The 16976-nt window shown below is 48.2% G+C and overlaps 1 protein-coding gene across 1 annotated transcript in view; it reads right to left on the bottom strand.

Annotated features, from left to right (window-relative positions):
• Positions 1-1598: 1598 nt before the first annotated feature.
• Positions 1599-16976, bottom strand: part of stx5a (syntaxin 5A) — a 68283-nt gene continuing 52905 nt past the window's right edge. The window contains exons 8-11 of the mRNA XM_069893846.1: positions 16162-16246; positions 12395-12495; positions 9847-9968; positions 1599-5004 (exon numbers count right to left, since the gene is read on the bottom strand). Of these exons, the coding sequence (XP_069749947.1) occupies positions 4845-5004; positions 9847-9968; positions 12395-12495; positions 16162-16246 (468 nt within the window). The 3' untranslated portion in view covers positions 1599-4844. The remainder of the gene's footprint in view (positions 5005-9846; positions 9969-12394; positions 12496-16161; positions 16247-16976) is intronic.

The raw sequence follows: 16976 nt of genomic DNA, 5'->3' as shown, positions 1-16976 counted from the left end.
TTTTTGTCATGCACGGTTGCGCACTTTTGCTTGGCTCCTCGAGGCATTTTTGTAGTTCCAAGCTCGGGACTTCAACTGACCTTAGGGAGCGGGCTTCTCTCTCCGCGGCGGGCCTCGTCGGACAGGTAAGGCCTTCACCTTCTTCTTCCGATGTCTTTTCTTCTTCTCGTTGCTTTCGACTTTTCTTTCTTCTCTGCCATTTTCTTGCCACCTTTACTTTCACTTTATTTTAATTTTTGTGTTTGTGCCTTTGTGTTTTCTGAAAACTTTTCAGGAGAGGGCTGGAGTTCCCCGACCGGCCACTACTCCATCACGTGACTCTGTGTAAGGTCCCTTTACTGTGTGACTGACCCCTGACCTGGGAGTGTATAAGGTCTCTTTTTCTCTGTGACTGACCTCTGACCAGGGAGTGTGTGAGGGACCTTTACTCTGTGACAGACCCCTGACCATGGGAGTGTGTAATGTCCCTTTTCTTTATGACTGACACCTGATCTGGGAGTGTGTGAGGACACTTTACTCTGTGATTGACCCGTGAACTTGGGAGTGTGTAAGATCCCTTTACACTGTGACTGATTGCTGACCTGGGAGTTTGTATGGTCCCTTAACTCTTTGACAGACCTCTGACCATGGAGTGTGTGACGGACCTCTGATCTTGGGAGTGTGGGAGGTCCTTTTCCTCTGTGAGTGACCCCTGATCTGGGAGTGTGTAAGGTCCCTTTACTCTGTGACGGACCCTTGACCTGGGAGCATGTTCGATCACTTTACTTTGTGACTGACTCTTGACCTGGGAGTGTGTTATATCCCTTTACTTTGTGACTGACCTCTTAACCAGGAGTTTCTGACTCCTGTCTGACCCTGACAATGTGTGAGGGCGCTTTGCTGTCTTCCCCCTCCCTGTTCTTGACCTGGAAATGTGTGACTGACCCTTGCCTGTCCCTGAACTGGGATAGTGAGGGGGTCTTTCATACTTGCATCACACTAACTTGGCTGTTCAGCGACCCGGGAATGGAATGGGAATTTGGCTTTTCACACTTGACTACTCCTAACTGGGATACTGAATGCTTTCACACTTGCCCTAGACTGTTCTACCTTCTACCAGTGATGTAATGACACATCTAATGATGGTGAACCTGCCCTAAATCCTCATCAATTTCTTATGATCTTATATTTGAGCATAATTAAGCTTTATGTTCAGGACAATATGAGGTCTCTCTCCCCCCCACCCCAGCGTTGAGCTGTTTGTTTACACTTGGCACTTTAAAGACCAATTGGTGGTTCTGGGATCACTTGCAAGTGTGAAAGATCCTTGTCCTGGGAGTGTGTGAGGGCCCTTTGCCCTGTATCTGATCCCTCTGTGAAGTTCCATTATTCTGTGTCTGACCCGTTTGTCCTTGACCTAGGAGTGTGTGAGGGCCTTTTACTGTATCTGACCCCTTCATGTCCTTGACCTAGGAGTGTGTGAGCGACTTTTACTCTGTATCTGACCCCTGTCCAGGGAGTGTGTGATGCCAGGTCAAGAGATTTTTCCAACCTTGGTTTCACCGAGAATAAACTCACAAATATCCATGTTTTGAATAAGAGGTTCAGAGCTCCTTCACTAAATATGCAGAGTACATGCTTTATTGGGGAGGTGGAGCTAACCTTTGAGTACACATTATATACCTTTTATAAATTTGGTGTGTGCAAAGTACAAAAGTGTTTCATTGAGATACTGCCAAGCATTAAGGGGGAGATGTAACACAACAGCTGGATTCAGAGAGAATCACTGGCTCCCCACTGCTGCATCTGGACTTCTCACACAACCCTTGCCTGTCAACTGTGTTCAGACAGGCAGGCGTCAGGGTCTCTGAGCGAATCATCCACCAGGCCTGTCTGTGCACACAATCTTGGCCATCACTGAGTCCGTACATTTGATAGTTTGAAAGCTTTTGGTGTGGTGATGATGGTGGTCGGGTGAGGGTCAATGTTTGGGGGGTGGGGGCAAGTGAGAAGCAACCAGTGCGTGAATAAACCTTTGGTTGTGGGAGGATGGTGGGTGGGAGTTGGGGACGAGTGTGGACTGTGGGAATGACCAGAAGTGACCTGTACATGGACAAATCATTATCTGCAAGGGCGGGGTGGGGTTGAGGAGGAAGAGAGATGGGGATGGATGTGGGTTGTGGGAATGACCAGGAGCGATCTGTGCATGGACAAATCATTATCTGCAGGGGCGGGTGGGGTGGGGTTGAGGAGGAAGAGAGATGGGGATGGATGTCCGCTGTGGGAATGACCAGGAGCGACCTGTGCATGGACAAACCCCAGCTGGTCTTGGATGTGGGCATGCAAGGGGAGGCAGAGACTGCAGCAAAATGAGACAGAGTGCAGTGAAACTCTGAGAAGTGACGAGACAAAAACAAAACAAAGATTGCATCCAGGTAACGGAGCAGCAGGTACATTGTGCACAGGGTAACGGCTCTCACTAACCTGGTCATGGGTATCAAACAGGCTGAGAACTCCATTTTCTTCAAAGTTAAACCAGACGGCAAATCCAGATCTCCCTGTCCAGAGCTTCACATCTCTGAATTTCCAAAGCCCCCAACCCCCACCTTGCCTCCCAGAGGTGTGTGGGGAATAAACAAATAAGGGAGCTGACTCAGGGGTGTGGAACGCAGGACTGAGGAGCAGGTGTCAGCTGTGGACCCAAAGCTGGATGCCTAACCATGGCCCCCCCCCAGATCCAGGTCAACGTTCCACACTTACCTCGCACGGACCTGGATTTGCTGCTTTATCAATGGAACACAAGGGTGAACTATGCAACTTCTGGAACCTAGTTTAATAAGAATCTGTTACATTTTAAATTAGAAATAATTATACTTCTTTAAATCAATTCATTCGAACTAAGAGAAAAAAAAGTCCCCTTCAAAGTATTAAAAAAAAATCCTTAAAGCAAAGGTTGGGGTAGTTGCCTCCAAAGTTGTTATAGACATTTATCAGCATGCTGGAATTGCCTCCGAAGTCTGCAGACGGCAGGACGTGGTGCTGGAAGGAACACAGCAGGTCACGCAGCCTCTGTCGGAAGGAGAGGGTGGCTGATGTTTCGGACCTGGGCCCTTCACCAAGCTAACGAGCAGAAAGCATGCAGGCGGCTGAGTAAAAAGATGAAGAGGTGGGAAAAGGGGGAGGGGGAGGCTAATAGGTGGATGCAGGAGGGAGGGTAGAATACCTTGTTGGTTTCTCCTCCCCTCCACTCACCTTTATATTCAGGGCCTCTCATACCTGCTCATACCTTGACGAAGGGCTCAGGTCACCCAACAGATGCTGCATGACCTGCTGAGTTTCTCTGGCACGCCTGTGCGTTGCGGAGGGGTGGGGTCTACTGCTTTCTGCCGAAGAAGCTCTGCAGGAGAAGCATGGGAGTGGGGAATGAGGAACGAGTTAGGATAGAGGGCACCAGGACCCTTTGATGGATGGGATTGATGGGAGCAGAGACAGGGTCACTGTTGGGAAGTGTGGGATGGCAGTGAATGTCACGGCGAGGGACCCGAAAATCAGCAGCCAGACCTGGGGAAGGCCAGCCTGATGAAAAGGCAGGCAGGAGCAACGAGCACTGCTAGCGACTCGGGCTTGATCCTGACATCCTGTGTGGAGATTGCACACTCTCCCTGTGCCTCCCATGTCCCTCTGGAGCATTGGGTTCCTGGTAGAATCTTGCTTGTTTTGGGGGGGTGTAAGGAGGGAAGGGGATGAGCTGATAGGATGGGGTGGGGGGTGGGATGAGAATAAAGTGGTTTGCCATGTGGGGGAGAGAGCAAAGAAGCCCGTTTCCGTGTTACACCGTTCTCGGTAGGGGGAGCAGAGACCAGAGCACCCACCCCCCCCTCTTCCCTCCACACCTCCCCAATTGATGCTTATGGAAAGAGCCTCTCACAAGGTTGGACACTGCCCACCGTACCCTCCAAGGGCTCGCTCCCAGCAGTACAGAAGGCATGAAGATTCTGGGGGTGGGGGGGGGGGGGAATGCAGGGCTCTGCAGCTACACACGACCCTCTGGGGGGGTCGATCAGATTTGGGGATGGGGAGAGAAAGAATGGAAAAAAATGTGTCGACTGTGGTTAAAGGCATGAGGGAACCATCCCAAAAAAGCCAGGTTACATTTTCCTGTCCATTCATTATAGTGGCTTCAAGTGATTGCCACAATAAAGCCTTATTAACGGTGCATTGTTTCCTCTCCTTCAACAAGGGTTAGCATACATCGTGGGAAGGGGGTAGGTGTTGCTTGAAGGACTTTGGGGGCAGAATGCTGCAGGGGAAGAGCTGTTTAAAATTCACAATTCTTGGGGGAGGGGAGGCAAATTGAGGATTTCTGTGCCCTGATTTCGGAGAGGGAGCTGGATGGAGGAGCAGAAAGAAATAATGTACAGTTCAAAATCTTCGTTCGCCTTCTTCGTTCATCTTGGGTTGCTGAGGAACCAGTCACAAACCCAACAGAATCAATGGCCAAACCATAAGACATTCATCTCAACTCCAGAGTTTGCAGCGTTCCCACCATCCTGATCGACAGCCAGGTCGGAGGGGAGGGAATTGCTGGCTACCGGTCTGTCCGTCTGGAGGTTGGACACAGTTAACCCGCCCCGGAGCTTCTGACATCATCGACTGGTCCGGAGAACAAAGGCCCGGCAAGAGAGATGGTGTCACCGGGGCATCTCTGTGGTGACCAGCCCTTCCAAGTCTAGCCGGTGGAGAAGAGACATCTCTAGGACATTTGGCTCATGGTGGGCACGGCTGGGGTTGGGAGAAGGGGGGCTGCCATGCTGGGTGGGGTTGGCAGGGGAGGTGGGGGGGGGGGGATGTTCCAGGAGGTGGCTCTAGGCCAGGAATACTACAAAAACAATGAAAAAGACAGCCAGAATGAGGAAGATCTTGATCATCAGCCAGCGGTTGGAGGTCACAGACTGGAAGTACTTCAGAATCTCCGAGTGGGCTGCCTCCACGTTCAGCTGGGTGTCCTCGATGTTGGCATCGATCCTGTGGGCAGCAAGGAAAGAGCATGCCACTCCACACCAGTCAACAACCCGCTCCTTTGGTTCCCTCCCTATTTTGTTTTTAAATATATGCACAAAACAGAAAGTACACTGGGGTGCTGAGAATTGTGAATAACCCTCCCCCCCCACCACTCTCTCGGGAGATCTGCCGACATGTTAAAGGGGCCTTCCCCATGCCCTTATCACCCTCACTCGCCTCTGGCTGTCCTCTCTCGGGGGGGCTGCCGACTCATTAATGGACATGTCCCCAACCGCAGTCACACTCAACCCCCTCCACCGACTCTATCCATTCCACCAACTCTTGCGGGGGGAGCTGTCAGAATGTTAAAGAACCCATCCCCTCCTCTAGTTATCCTCACCCCTGTCCCAACAGCCAGAGCTTTACAACAATTCCAGGATAGTTTCTTTCTTGCTGTTACCAGACTCATGAATGAACCTCACTCGTGAAGATGATGCTCTTGCACTGTTTAACTGTCCTTTTCTCTTCAATACTTTATCCTGCACTTTTGTTTTACTGTGATACCTTTAATTTTAATTTTTTCATGACCTGTTGTTTGATTTATGCCTTGACCTGCCTGGATATCACACAAAACTGTATCTTGGTGACAACAATTATCTAGAACATGGAACATTTCAGCAGAGGGCAGGCCCTTTGGCCCATCATGCTGTGCTGACCTATAGAAACCTCCACTACAATAATCTAACCCTTCCCTCCCTCACACCCACAACCCTCTATTGTTTCTTACTGCCATATGCCCAAGACTTTTAAACACCCTTATTGTACTAGCCTCCACCACCACTCGGCAATGCACTCCAGGTACCCACCACTCTTGGAGTAAAAAAAGTACCTCTGATGTCTCCCCTGAACTTTCCTCCCCTCACCTGAACAGATGTCCTCTGTTTAATTGCTACCGTCGCCCTGGGAAAAATATCCCTCTGTCTACACCCCTCATTTCAACATTCATGCACAGGATGTTTTTAGACCAACTGTGACACAGATCTCTCCAAACATGCTGGGCCTCCTACTTCTTTGCTTTGCGAGACTATTTAGCCCAGCTTGTCTATCCCAGTTCTTAGTGCAATCCCACCTCTCGTGCAAAACAAAAACGTGCTGGAGAAACTCAGCAGGTCACAGCAATCTGTAGGAAGTAAAGGGGAACAACGTTTTGGACCCCAGCTCTTCGCCAAGGTCGGACCAAAAACCAGACAGGTGCCTGAATAAAAAGGTGAGGGTTGGGGGAGGTCGGGGAAGGAGAGAGGGGGCGGGGAACGAGCACAGGCTAACAGGTAAGAGGTCATAGGTGGGAGGATAGAAGAGAAAAAATCTGAGGTGATGGGGCAGAGGGAAGGGGAAGAAGTCGATGTTAATGGCATCTGGTTGGAGAGTGCCCACACTGAAAACGAGGTGTTCCTCCAATTTGCGGGTAGACTTGATTTGGCAGTGCCTGAGGGCACAAATAGACATGTCGGGGTAGGGCACATGGTGCTGAGCATCCTGTCACTCCTGACCATTGCATCCCCCCAAAACCCAACAGTGGAGGGATTGTTAGCAGGTTTGGCTGCAATACCCTCAGCCGGGAGCCCCCCACAGCTGGGGGAAGGGAAATGAGGGTTGCTGATCACTGTATGCACACAGACACACACGTGGATTGCAGTCATGTGACCTCTCTGGCTGGAGCCCAGTTGGAAGTCACCTCACCTGCCAATCAAAGGTTAGATCTGACCATAGGTGAGACTTATGCACGAATGGTCCTCGCAGGTCACGTGGATGGGTCTTGCACTGAAAAAGCCAAAATTCTGATTGAATTTTTTGACGAGGTGACTAGGAATGTGGATGAGAGTAGCACAGTGGATGTTGTATATATGGACTTCAGTAAGGCCTTCGATAAGGTACCACATGGAAGGTTAGTTAAGAAGGTGCAGTCTTTAGGTATAAATTTTGAGATAGTCAAATGGATTGAACATTGGCTGAAAGGGAGAGGCCAGAGAGTGGTAGTGGATAATTGTCTGTCAGGTTGGAGGCCGGTGACCAGTGGTGTGCCTCAAGGATCTGTATTGGGCCCATTGTTGTTCGTTATATACATTAATGATCTAGATGATGGGGTGATAAATTGGATTAGTAAATATGCAGACGATACTAAGATAGGTGGAATAGTGGATAATGAAGAAGGTTTTCAAGGATTGCAGAGGGATTTGGGCTGCTTAGAAAAGTGGGCTGAAAAATGGCAGATGGAATTTAATGCAGATAAGTGTGAGGTGCTTCATTTTGGTAAGAAGAATCAGAACAGGACATACGTGGTAAATGGGAGAGCATTGATGAATACAGAAGAGCAGAAAGATTTAGGAGTAACGGTACATCGTTCCCTGAAGGTAGAAACTCACGTGAATAGGGTGGTGAAGAAGGCTTTTAGTATGCTGGCCTTTATCAATCATTGCATGGAATATAGGAGTTTGGAGGTGATGTTGAGACTGTATAAGATGTTGGTGCGGCCTAATTTGGAGTTCTGTGTGCAGTTCTGGTCACCTAATTATAGGAAGGATATAAACAGAGTGGAGAGAGTACAGAGAAGGTTTACCAGAATGTTACCTGGGTTTAAGCATCTAGAGTATAGGGAGAGATTGGACAGATTAGGTCTTTATTCTTTGGAGCGTAGAAGGTTGAGAGGGGATTTGATTTTATTTAAGATTATGAAAGGGTTAGACAGAGTGGATGTGGATAGACTATTTCCGTTAAGAGGAGGAAAGATTAAAACAAGAGGACATGAGTTAAGAATTAAAGGGCAGAGGTTTAGAGGTAACATGAGGGGGAACTTCTTTACTCAGAGAGTGGTAGACGTGTGGAATGATCTTCCGGGAGAAATAGTGGCGGCGGAGTCAATTGTATTATTTAAGAAAAGGTTGGACAGGTATATGGATGAGAAGAAGATGGAGGGTTATGGGCATTGTGCAGGGAGGTGGGACTAGAAAGGGGTGTTTGGTTCTGTGCGGACTAGAAGGGCCTAATGGCCTGTTTCCGTGCTGTAATTGTTATGTTATGTTATTGCTGCATGTGCGTTAGTTGTGACCATTGCTGAACTCCAGGCTGTGAGCCATGGGCAGTCTGGAGGGCCAACTCAATGGGCTTGTCCTGGATCCTGAAAAGTAGTGACACTGGAGATCAGGTTCGTGTGTATGTACTCATTAGTTACATGATATACCATTCCTGTCAATGTGGCAGGCACCAAGAGATTTCTTTAGGCAGTCCTTGTGCCATATAACACGATCTTGGGAAGGCGATGGTCCTCCATTCTGGAGACGTGACCTACCTAAAGAAATCTCTTGGTGCCTGCCATATTGACCACCGCCAGTGGGCTGATATCGCCTCCAACCGTGCATCTTGGCGCCTCAGTTTGGCGGGCAGCAACCTCCTTTGAAGAAGACCGCAGAGCCCACCTCACTGACAAAAGACAAAGGAGGAAAAATTCAACACCCAACCCCAACCAACCAATTTTCCCTTGCAACCGTGCCTGCCTGTCCTGCATCGAACTTGTCAGCCACAAACAAGCCTGCAGCTGACGTGGACATTACCCCTCCATAAATCTTCGTCCGCAAAGCCAAGCCAAAGAAGAAGAAGAAAGAAGAAGATACCATTTTTGTGGGTGCTGAAGAAGTTAAATCCTCATTTCTGGGTAGACAGTGCCTGTGGATGCTAAGGAAGTTAAACTCTCGTTTCTTGGTATACCATGCCTGTGGGTCCTGAACAAGTTAAACTCTCATTTATAGGTGTATCATGCCTGTGGCTGATGGGTGCTGAAGAAATTAAACCCTCATTTCTGGTTATACCATGCCTGTGTGTGGTGAAAAAGTTAAACCCTCGTTTCTGTGTGTACTGTCCCTGTGGGGGTGAAGAAGTTAAACCCTCATCTTTGGGTGTACTATGCCTTTGGGTGGTGAAGAAGTTAAACTCTCATTTATGGGTATACGGTGCCTGTGGGTGGTGGGTGCTGAACAAATTAAACCCTCGTTTCTGGGTGTACCGTGTCTGTGGGTGGTGAAGAAGTTAAACCCTCATTTCTGGGTGTACTGTGCCTGTGGGTGGAAGTTAAACCCTCATTTCTGGGTATACCGTGCCTATATGCTGTGTACATTAATCTGTGAGACCGTGTGTTCTTTTGTGAATTCCCGTGTGTAAATAAAGTATTTAACACAACACAAACCCATACACATGGACCCACACAAGCACATGCGTACACAGCCAACTTGGGCTCCTCATTTACGAAAGGATGTGCTGATGCTGGGGAGGGTTCACAAGGATTATTCCGGGAATGAAAGTGTTATCATATGGGAAGCATTTGACCGCTCTTGGTCTGCATTTGTTGGAATTTAGGAAAACAAGGTGGGGGGTGGGGTGGTAGAATCTCATTGACACATTTTGAATGTTGAAAAGCATGGACAGAGTAGATATTGAAAGGTTGATTCCCCACAGTGGAAGAATCTAGGACAAGAGGCCACAACTTTTGAATAGAGATGCGGAGGAATTTTTTCAGCCAGAGCGTGGTGAATCTGTGGAATCTGTTGTCACAGGTGGTTGTGGAGGCCGGGTCACTGGATGTATTTAAGGCAGAGATTGATAGGTTTCCGATTAGCCAGGGCATCAAAGGTTATGGGGAGAAGGTCAGGCAGTGGGGTTGAGTGGGAAAAAAAATCAGCTCATGATTAAATGGTGGGGCAGACTCAATGGGCTGAATGGCCCATTTCTGCTCCTATATTTTATGGTCTTAATTGGTGTTAAAAACTCTCTGAGGCAGGATCCCAAATAAACTAAGCCCCCCCCTCCCCATCCTACCTCTGGATAGTTTCCTCCTGTTCCTTCACCATGTGTGCCAGCTGCTGGAAGATAGAGCCGAGTTCCACGATGGTGGCTTCAATGTTCTGCATGGTGTCCGCTCGGCTCTGGATGTAAGAGTCCTGCAGGGAGAGAAGGACGAGAGTTATGTATGCTGGCTCCCACAGCTGGCACCTGATGTGGCTCCCCCAGGGCAGAGTATTGGGGAGAGTGGATGGGATTGTGGGAATGTAAAAGGTTAGCCGTGTGGTTAGCGCAACACTATTACAGAGCTAGTGACTCGAATTTCAATCTGATGCCATCTGTAAGGAGTTTGTACATTCTCTGTGACTGTGTAGGTTTCTTCCGGGGGCTCTGGTTTCCTCCCACCATTCAAAACATACAGGGGGCTGTATGTTAATTGGGTGTAAACCCTCATTTCTGAGTATACCATGCCTATATACTGTGTACATTAATCTGTGAGAGACAATCAAAGGTTCCTTTTATTGTCATGTAATATACATAATAAACATGGTTTACTTCAAAATATAATACTTCAACATTTGTCTGCCATAAGGCAAACAAAGAGTTGCCATGAGCTTTGCCTGGTGCCCCTAACAATAGGAGGAAGAGAAGTAAACGAGAGTCCCTTCAGTCACTGAGTGTCTGTGGATTCGCCTCCAGCGCTCACCCAGCCTCTGCAGCCGTACCGACTTTTGCTCTAACTGTTGGCCACCCGAGCTCCAGATCCAAACCTTCAACACGATCAGGAAGACTTCTGCGCCCTTCAGGAGCTCTTCTTGCCCTCAGCCCTCAAAAAATGGTTCCGACACACGGTACCCTTGAGCAAGTCTATGTGGGGTCCTTTGACCACAAGTCACCAGCAGCCCACAGCAATTCAGCTACTGCCATGGTCACCATGCTGGTATTCTCCCTGTTTCTGGTGCCCCCGTTAGTCTGCTGCTCCCGAAGTCTATGACCCCTTGTAGTATGCTGTATACAGCCACCAGATCCTTTAAAGTTTGTACAGAGCTGTCAGCATCAGGGCCCTGCAGAGCTGCGCTGTCTCTCTGCTCCCTGCTCTCCTAGGTCCTCACCAGCAGCAACTTTGGCACAGACTCATGGGTCAGAAAGTTTTTTTTTAAACTGTGATGCAAGTCTAAATTTAGAATAGGATCAGTGTAAATGGGAAGTTGAGGCTGGATAGGATGGAGGTGTACAAAATTATAAGGGGCATTGATAATGTGGGTGGGTGGTGAGATGACCACAGCTTTGTACAGGCTTTAAATGGCCTGGTAAAGGAGACGACGGTGAATTTTTTTTCATCCTGCAACCACAGAGGTCTATGACCAAGGTGGTGGTGCCCTGGCTTGGCAGCGTATCATGAGGGGTTGCAGACTCCAGGGGAGCAGCGGACCAGCACAGCTCACCAGAAACAGAGAGAACGTCCACCGTTTGAGAAGGAGAAGCAGAGGTGACTATGGAAGCAGGTCAGCGAGGGGCCTCAGCGGCTGAAGGACCCAGAAAGGCTGTTGGCGTCTTGAACCTGAAGGACTCACACCGGATGCTGGAGACTGGTTCATGGGAAGCAGGTATTGGAGCTGGGATTCAGCATCCAAGGGCAAGAAGAGGTCCTGAAAGGCCTTGGATATTGAAGGCTACCTGCTTGTCTCAGAGGTTTGGGCCTGGAGTTTGGGTTTGATGGTTCAAACAGGAATCTGTGCAGCCACAGAGGCGAATCCACGGACACTCAGTGGCTCTGAGGGAATTCTCTTCTGCTTCTCTTTCTCCTATCGTTGGGGCTCCAGGCAAAGCTCATGGTGACTCTGTTTGCCTTATGGCAGTCAAAAGTTGAAGTACATCAGTATGTTACATTTTTAATGTTTTACTATGTGACAATAAAAGAAATCTTTGAATTTTCCGTGGGATGGGAAGGTGGGGTGGGGTAAAGGGAGTGTGGCCCAGGGGTTGGATGAATCTTTTGGTGCTTTCATTGCTTTTTCAGGAACTGTAGGTGGGTTCGATGGAGGAAGAGAAGGGTGTGCATGATGGTCTTGGCCACGCTCGCAACTCCATGATCTTGGGCGAACATTTCCCATCCTCAGCTGTGACGCGTATGGATGGGCTGCTCTGGATTAAATTTAAATGTATTAAAATTAAATTAACTTACAATATGGTAGAAAACCCATCCAGCCATTGAAACCTGTGCTGCCAAATTAACCTTCCAAACCCGTATGGGTCTTGGAATGTGGGAGGAAAGTCATGCAGGTCATGGGGAGGACGTAAAAACTTCCCACAGACAGTGGGAAGGGATTCGAACCTGGGTTGCTGGCACTGTGGTAGCCTTGCGCTAACCATGCCATAAGGTCCATTGGCTGAGCCAATTTCCATGCTGTGACCTTTGGGAAGGTTTTCAAACTTGGTGCTTGGATACCGAGCACAAGCAGTCGTTGGGGAAATCGCAGCCCATCCTTCTGTGATTTGTGTGGTGCAGTGGGAACTCCATCAGGAAGGTTCAGCGAAAGAGGGGGTAGGGTGGGGGAAAGTGGGAAGGAACAAGCCTCCTTACCTGCTCGTCGATCAGCTGCAGCTGCTGACTGCTCTTGGCGTCCATTTCAATGGCGACGTCCCCGGACCTGCGAGCGTCGTCTTTGAGGAGCACGGACCCTCCTGCCAATGGGAAGAGGGAGGGGGGAATGGAGACATCAGTAAGCAGCTATCTGGCAGAGGAGAGCGGGTGGGGATGCAGGTTTGGGGTGGGGATGGGGTAAAATCATTCCTCGGCATCGTGCCTGTTGGGACAGAGGGCAGCATGCGGGGTGGGGGGGAAGGGGTGAAGCTATGGTAAAGCTGAAGGGACAGTACACCCTCCCGGCTCCAGGGGTGTTCTCAGTGAGACAGCAAGGTCACGTGAGACAGGAGTCACACAGGCCCTTCAGCCCCATGCTTTCCTGCCGTCCAGCTATCCACCTGATTTCTCAATTGCCTGGGGTTGGACAATTCCTTTCCATGTACCTGTCCAATACCTTCTATGTATCAGAACTGTGTCCCACTTCCTCTAGCAGTTCCTTCCAAGTACCATCTGTGTGGAGAAAGGTGCCCTTTCAAATCTTTCCTCTCTCACTTGAAATCTATGCCCTCTTAGTCTCCCTTCACCTTATATATATATATATATCCCTCTTAATTTTATAAATTTCTTTAAGGTCCCTCCACAACTCCTACACTCCTGGAAGACCCAGCCTACCAAACTCTCCAAATCCCTGTTATCTGGAGTTAAAACAACTGGAAACAAAAGGAAATAAATAAAATTTTAAAATTAAAACAAACAAGAATAAATAGAAATTTAAGTAATAGTTTAAAATTGTAAATGTTCTCCAAAGCAACACACAACCCCTTGGTGAAGATGGGAGCAAACATTCAGCCAGTGGATCGCCCCAGTCGTGCCCTGCCCGCAGCTGCTGTTTGAACAAAGTTTCGATAAAATGACGGCACCCAGGATGAAAAGCCGACCATTGCTGCTCGCCACTAGGGCAGTTCTCCCAAAGTGTTTCCCCATCCCTGCCTGGTAAGAGTATTTATCTTTATTAGTATTAGATATATTAGTAAGGCTTTATCTATAAACTTGGGGGGGGGGGGTTTAATTACGAGGGTGGCACAGTTAGCAGAACGGTTAGTGCCACGCTGTTACAGCGCCAGCGACCAGGGTTTGAATTTAAATTTTCTAAGTTACAGGAAATACCTGATTAAAGTTAACTTTACATAATTAAAGATTACAATACTGAATTTTTTTTCAAATTACATTTTGCACTGTCTTTTGTCTTTGAAATGTTGTAATTAAAATTAATTAAAATAAAAACAGGTGGATTAGTTAAGCATTAGTTAAGAGTGTGTCTCAGGCAACCGGAAACTTTGCATATCCAGTACTACAATTCCCATAGGGTCCAGATACTGCTGCTTTTACTGTTCCTCCAACCCTCCAGTGACATCCTGGTGAAAGTTTCTTTTTGTCCCCTTTACCAGTTTAAGGATGCTCTTCCCATTGAGGGGCGACTAGAGCTGTGAGCAACGATACAAATGTGGTCACGTCTTGTGCAGATGTGAAGTGATTTCCCAACAACTCCTGCACTCTGGCAATAAGGCAAATTGACCATCACCTGGTCTACCTGGACCACCATGGGTGGCTGCAACTGTGGAAGCTCAGAATCACTGTCATTCATCCGGACCACAGCTGATCTCCCACCTCTGCACCATCTTCCATAAAACACTACAGCACAAACAGCCCCTTCTAACCTGTGGCAAACTATTATTCTGCCAATTCCTCTGCACTTGGACCATACTTCTCCCATCCATAATATACTGTCCAAATTTTCCTGGTTTTAAAATGGAGGCCACATTCACCACTTCAGCCGGTAATTTGTTCTACACTCCCGCTACTTTCTGTGTGAAGATCTTCCCCCTAAACATTTATCCTTTCATCCTTAATCCATGTTCTATATTTACATCTCACCTACCCTCAATGGAAAAAGTATATTTGCATTGACTTTATACCCCTCATAATTTTGTAAACTTCAATCAAATCTCCCCTCAGGGAATAAAGTCCTATCCTGTTTAACCTTGCCCTGTAACTCAGTTTCTGAAGTCCCAGCAACATCCTATAAATCTTCCAGAACCACCTCTTGGTCCAGTAGATGCCCAATTTCTACCACAACCAAAGGGAGGTGGAAGAATTCAAGTTTACTGCCAGGCATACTGAGGTACTGTAAGAAAGTTCATTTTGCGATCGGCCCAGCCAATCAAGCAAGGCATCGTATAGCAGTTAAAAAGATTGCAGCATTACAGAGAGATCAGCTCGAACAGAGCAAAGGTTGATGCAAGAGATGCTCAGAAGCCTAATGATAGCAAGAGGGAAACTGTCTAAAAATCTGGTGCATGATCTCACCCTCGTGAACCTTCCTCCTGACAAAATGGGACGGTGGGAAGGGGGTTGGTGATGAAGACAGTGTAGCCGCGGGTTGGGTAAGTTTTGTTTCCCCAAAGGTTCATCACCCTCAGAATGAAGATGCTTCTCCTCTTCCTCCTCTGTCTGGAAAGCCCATCCTGTGTTCTCAATCCATCCCTCTTCACCCCCACTGAGTGATCAGTGTCCTGGGACACAGCCAGGTAATCGGCGCCCTGGGGGCATGGCACCTCCAAAATCTTTAAAGGTTTGCCAAGGTTCAATGAAATCTCCTTGTGTATACAAAATAATGAGGGGTTTAGATAGGGTGGACTGCCAGCCCTTTTTCCCCAGGGCAACGGTAGCAAATACCAGAAGTAATTGGTTTAAGGTGAGAGAAGGAAAGTTTTGGGCAGACATCAGTTATGTTTTTCAAATTTAGAGTTGGAGTGTCTGGAATGTATTGTCAGGGATGGTGGTGGTGGCTGCAACAATAGGGGATTCAAAAGACTCTAAGATAGGCACATGGATATGAGGTTAGACTGTTGTTGAGTAGGTTTAGATGGGTCAGCACCACAGCATGGGCCAAAGGGCCTCTGTTTTAAATTCAGACATAAGCACAGTAACAGGCCATTTCAGCCCACGAGCCTGTGCCACCCAATTAACCTACGCTCCTCCCCAGTAAGGTTTTAAATGGTGAGAGGAAACCGGAACCGCCAGGGAAAACCCACGCAGACATGGGGAGAAGGTACAAACTCCTCACAGACAGTGCCAGATTCAAACCTTGGTTCTGATTGCTGGTGCTGTAATATTGGTACACTAACCACTATGCTAAACATACTGGAATGTTCTATGATCAGATGATACATGGTTACTCTGGAGAGAGTGCAGAGGAGATTCGCTAGGATGTTGCCTAGATTGGAGAATTTTAGTGAAGGGCTCGAGCTTGGATCTTCGGGGTTTGAAGTGAAGGAGGCTGACGGGGGTGTTCTAATCAAGGTGTACACGATTCAGAGAAACATCTTGTGGATGGTCAAAATTTTAAAAAAATCCCAGGGTCTGGGTAAAATGAGCAAGTGGCAACAGGTTTAAGATGTGAGGATTTTTAAAGGGATCTGAGGGGTAAAGTTTTTAGAGAGGGGAACTCCTTGCAAGATACAATCACATTTAAGAGACATTTAGATAGTCAACTGAATAGGCAAGGGAGAGAAGAATGTGCTCCTAATGCGGGGAATTGGGATTGGTGGAAGTGGGCAGAAAGGTTGGCACGGAGTTGTGCTGAAGGTGGCCACAACATTGTGGGCTGAAGGACTGTAGTGTGATGCATGCCAATCCAGTCAATTCTGCCCACCATGACCATCCACTCCTGATCAGTGGCAATGGCCAATAAACTCACCTACCGTAGCCATTGGCAGCAGAGGGCGGGAGGCTGGAGACAGTGGCTTGTGAGAACTGCTCTCGTCTATTCCTTTGCATCTTGAGGTTCTGTCAATTGGTAAAAAAAAAAAAAATGAGGCTTTTGAAAAGAGACCTCTCCCAGCCCCGCACATCCTCAGGCTGTGGCACCCTTCAACCCATCCCCCCCCCACCCAAGCTACTTAACCAGGAGCATCCCCCCCTTTCCCCACACCGCTTTGAGTCTGCCCAGCAGTCTTAACAAGGAATGATCGGTGTCAGCATCAGGACAGAGTTAACAATGGTCCTCGTGGACTCTTTCTGCCACCACACCCAGCCACATTCATGGAATCTCTTCCCAGCATAGATCCCCGTGACTCGATCACAGAACCGAGCTTTTAAATCCAGGTGTCCCCCTGCCCAACTTAAATGCTCATGTGCCTGCCTGCTGACAGGACACCTTCTAACAGTCATTTTAATTTTTAAATTAGACATACAGGCTATTTCGGCCCATGAGTCCATGCCACCTTATACATGGCCGACAGCTTGGAGCAGAGGTGGTGGGAGGATAGGTGTCTGCACACACGCTCAAAACAAACACTTCCCAGGTCCACCATGGGGTGATTGAGATGGTAAAGAAGGCTTGCAGTGAGCTTGTTTTCATTGGATGGGACCTTGAGAGAAGAAGTAAGGAAGCCACATTGCAACCCTGGAGAAACTCGGGTCACGCAGCGTCTGTGGGAAGTAAAGGGTGACCAAAACGTTTCAGGGCTGAGCCCTTTGTCTTCTTCCACCTGACCCAAGAAGAGACGACTTTGCT

This window comes from Narcine bancroftii, chromosome 8 (assembly GCF_036971445.1).
Source record: "Narcine bancroftii isolate sNarBan1 chromosome 8, sNarBan1.hap1, whole genome shotgun sequence".
Lineage (NCBI taxonomy): Eukaryota > Metazoa > Chordata > Chondrichthyes > Torpediniformes > Narcinidae > Narcine > Narcine bancroftii.
Note: the sequence above shows the minus strand (reverse complement) of the source record. Positions and strands in the feature narration are given on the sequence as shown.